Raw genomic sequence first — 2949 nt, 5'->3', positions numbered from 1 at the left:
CCCCCCCACACCAACACACACACACACACACACACGCACGCACGCACGCACACACACACACACACACACTCAAATCTGAGTCTTCATCAGTGTTCATTTTGACAGAACATTTTGATTAGTTTTAGTCATAGTCTTCACTGCAAAAAAAGTCTTATCTTACTTATTATTTTTGTATTGTTTCTAGTCAAAATATTTAAAAATTCTTAAATCAAGATGCATTTACTAGATAAGCAAAATGACGTGAGATATTTAGTCTTATTTGGGGGGGGGCTAAATTAAGTGCATTTTGCTTAAAATAAGTAACATTATCTGCCAGTGGGGTAAGTAAAATACTCTTGTTTTTAGAATATTTGACTTAGCCCACTGGCAGATCATTTTACTTGTTTTAAGCAAAATGCACTTAATTTAGTTTTTTTTTTCCTCCTGGAAACAAGACTAAATATCTTACGCCATTTTGCTTATCTAGTAAAGGCACCTTAATTTAAGAATTTTTAGATATTTTGACTAAAAACAAGACAAACATACTAAGTAAGATAAGCTTTTTTTTGCAGTGTTTGGACTAAAATACCATTTAGTTTTATTCACATCTTAGTCATCTGAATTGTTTTAGTCTTAGACTAGTTTTAGTCGTCAGTAGATTTAGTCAACTAAAATCGAATGGATTTAGTTACAGTGTAATGCATTTATTAAGCATTTCTCTAAAATGTCCAAACTCATTGTGTATTCCTGGAGAAAGCATCTGGTAATATGAATGATTTGAACATGCAATGTAGACACAGATTTAACTGCTTTGACACATAACATGTCTTTATCTCAAAATGAAATAAAACCACTTCTCATAAAGAAACAAGAACATGGTCCTCTTTTGAAATACCAAATGAAATACCAATGGTTATATAATTTCATTCTTTATAACAACTTGCATACAACATCCTTAATTCTTTCAAGCAGACATATTTAATTATCTAAATTAAAATTAGATTAATCCTTATTAGTGCTACTAAAGTGATTCATTCAAGAGCAGTGAGTGATTTTCTCTCTTTCTTTTGTTGATTCGTTAACAACAAGGACACAGACAACAGAAACTAAATTAATCTGCTGTCCCTTTAAAACTGAATGCACACAGATTAAATATACTGCTACACACATCCGATATTCTCCCAGCAGTTTACATTCACTGAAGATGTAATCTGGTAATCTTACATGAATAATGTCCAATCGTCCCTCCATAATATTTTCGTCTCGTTTTTATTTGTTGACAAAAATGTCAATGGATTTTCGTCATTGTTTTTGTCATTCAAAAAGAGTTTTTATTTCGTTATCGTCTTGTTTTCATCAGTGAAAAAATGTTATTGACGAAAATCATGAAAAAGTATTCGTCAATGAAATTAACACCATTGACAAATGAATGGTCCTCACGCAAAGTCTTGCTGAAATATTTGTGTGTGTGTGTGTGTGTGTGTGTGTGTGTGAGTGTGTGTATGTAGTCGCAGGAGGGATGACATTTAGTCTAATGTTGTGGAAATTAAAGTCTGAATAATTGAAAGCAGTTAGTCTGACTTATTGTCAGTTGATTTGGTTCAAAATAAGTCCGAATAATATAAATAAGCCTGGCTTGTTTGGTAAACTTGTTTTATGAAACAGCCCTCTGTTCGCCTCACGTGTGAATCCTCAACTAATCCTGTGCTTCTGTTCTTCCCAGCTGAATGTGATCTTCCTGGGAATCGCTCTCTACAAGATGTTCCACCACACCGCCATCCTGAAGCCAGACTCTGGTTGCCTTGATAACATCAAGTAAGCCTGACAGTGAGGAGTGGGGCCTGTGGGATGGGCTGTTTGGAGGGAGGAGCCTTTGATGGGTGGGGTATATGGTGGGTGGAGTTTATGAAGAGCTGGAGACTGTGGCATGGGCTCTTTGGAGGGAGGAGCCTTTGATGGGTGGGGCCTGTGGTGGGTGGAGTCTGAGAGGTTGCGCATGTGAAGGGGTGGAGTCAGTCGTAGGTGGGGTCTATGAAGGGTGGGGCATCTGGTGGATGTGGTCTGTTAGGGTGGAGTCTTTGAGAGGTGTGGATTATGATAGGTGGAGCAAGTGGGATTGGCTCTTTAGAGGGAGGAGCCTTTTTAGGATGAGGTTTGTGAGAGGTGGAGCTTGTGAAAGGGTGGAGCCAGTAGTCTATAAAGGGTGGGGTATCTGGTGGATTTGTTCTGTTAGGGTGGAGTCTTTGCTGAGGAGCCTTTAAGAGGTAGGACCTGTTGTGTGTGAGGTGAATTTATATGAGGGATGGAAATTGTGGTGGGTGAGGTCGTTGAGGGATGGAAGGTGGGGTCTTATGGTAGGTGAGGTGTGGTTGGTGAGGGGTGGGGCTTGTGGCATGGGCTCTTTAGAGGGGGATCCTAAGATCTTTTGGGGGTGGATTCTTGTGGGTGTAGTCTCCGAAATATGGGGTCTGGGGGTGGAGTCTGTTGGACTTGGTCTTCTGTGGAGGAGTCTTTCACAGGTGGGGCCTGTGGAGGGTGGTTTCTGAGAGGTTGAGTTTGTGAAGGGGTGGGGCCAGTCGTAGATGGGCCTGTAAAGGGTGGGACATCTGGTGGATGTGTTATGTTACAGTGCGGTCTTTGAGAGGTGTGGATTATGAAAGATGGAGCAAGTAGGATTGGCTCTTTGGAGGGAGGAGCTTTTGAAAGATGAAGCCTGTGGTGGGTGGAGCCAGTCATGAATGGTGGGGCATCTGGTGGATGTGTTCTGTTAGGGTAGAGTCTTTGAAAGGTAGCACCTGTGATGGGTTGAGTCTTAAATTTAAATGTGAATTTATATGATGCATGGAGCTTAGGTGTAGTCTGTGAGTTGTGGAGCCTTTAGGGAGGAGCCTTTAAAAGGTGGGGCCTGTGGTGGGTTGAATCTATAAAAAGTGACTATGTGAAGGGTGGAGTCAGCAGTAGGTGGAGTCA

The 2949-nt window shown here is 40.7% G+C and overlaps 1 protein-coding gene across 1 annotated transcript in view; it reads left to right on the top strand.

Moving 5' to 3' along the window:
* Window positions 1-1798, top strand: part of LOC107702709 (adhesion G protein-coupled receptor L3-like) — a 64051-nt gene extending 62253 nt beyond the window's left edge. The window contains exon 11 of the mRNA XM_016505108.1: window positions 1703-1798. Within this exon, the coding sequence (XP_016360594.1) occupies window positions 1703-1798 (96 nt within the window). The remainder of the gene's footprint in view (window positions 1-1702) is intronic.
* Window positions 1799-2949: the final 1151 nt, after the last annotated feature.

The sequence above is a fragment of the Sinocyclocheilus anshuiensis genome, unplaced genomic scaffold, assembly GCF_001515605.1.
Source record: "Sinocyclocheilus anshuiensis isolate Anshui unplaced genomic scaffold, SAMN03320099.WGS_v1.1 scaffold1810, whole genome shotgun sequence".
Lineage (NCBI taxonomy): Eukaryota > Metazoa > Chordata > Actinopteri > Cypriniformes > Cyprinidae > Sinocyclocheilus > Sinocyclocheilus anshuiensis.
The sequence above is the reverse complement of the archived record's forward strand: the minus strand, read 5'-3'. Positions and strand labels throughout refer to the sequence as shown.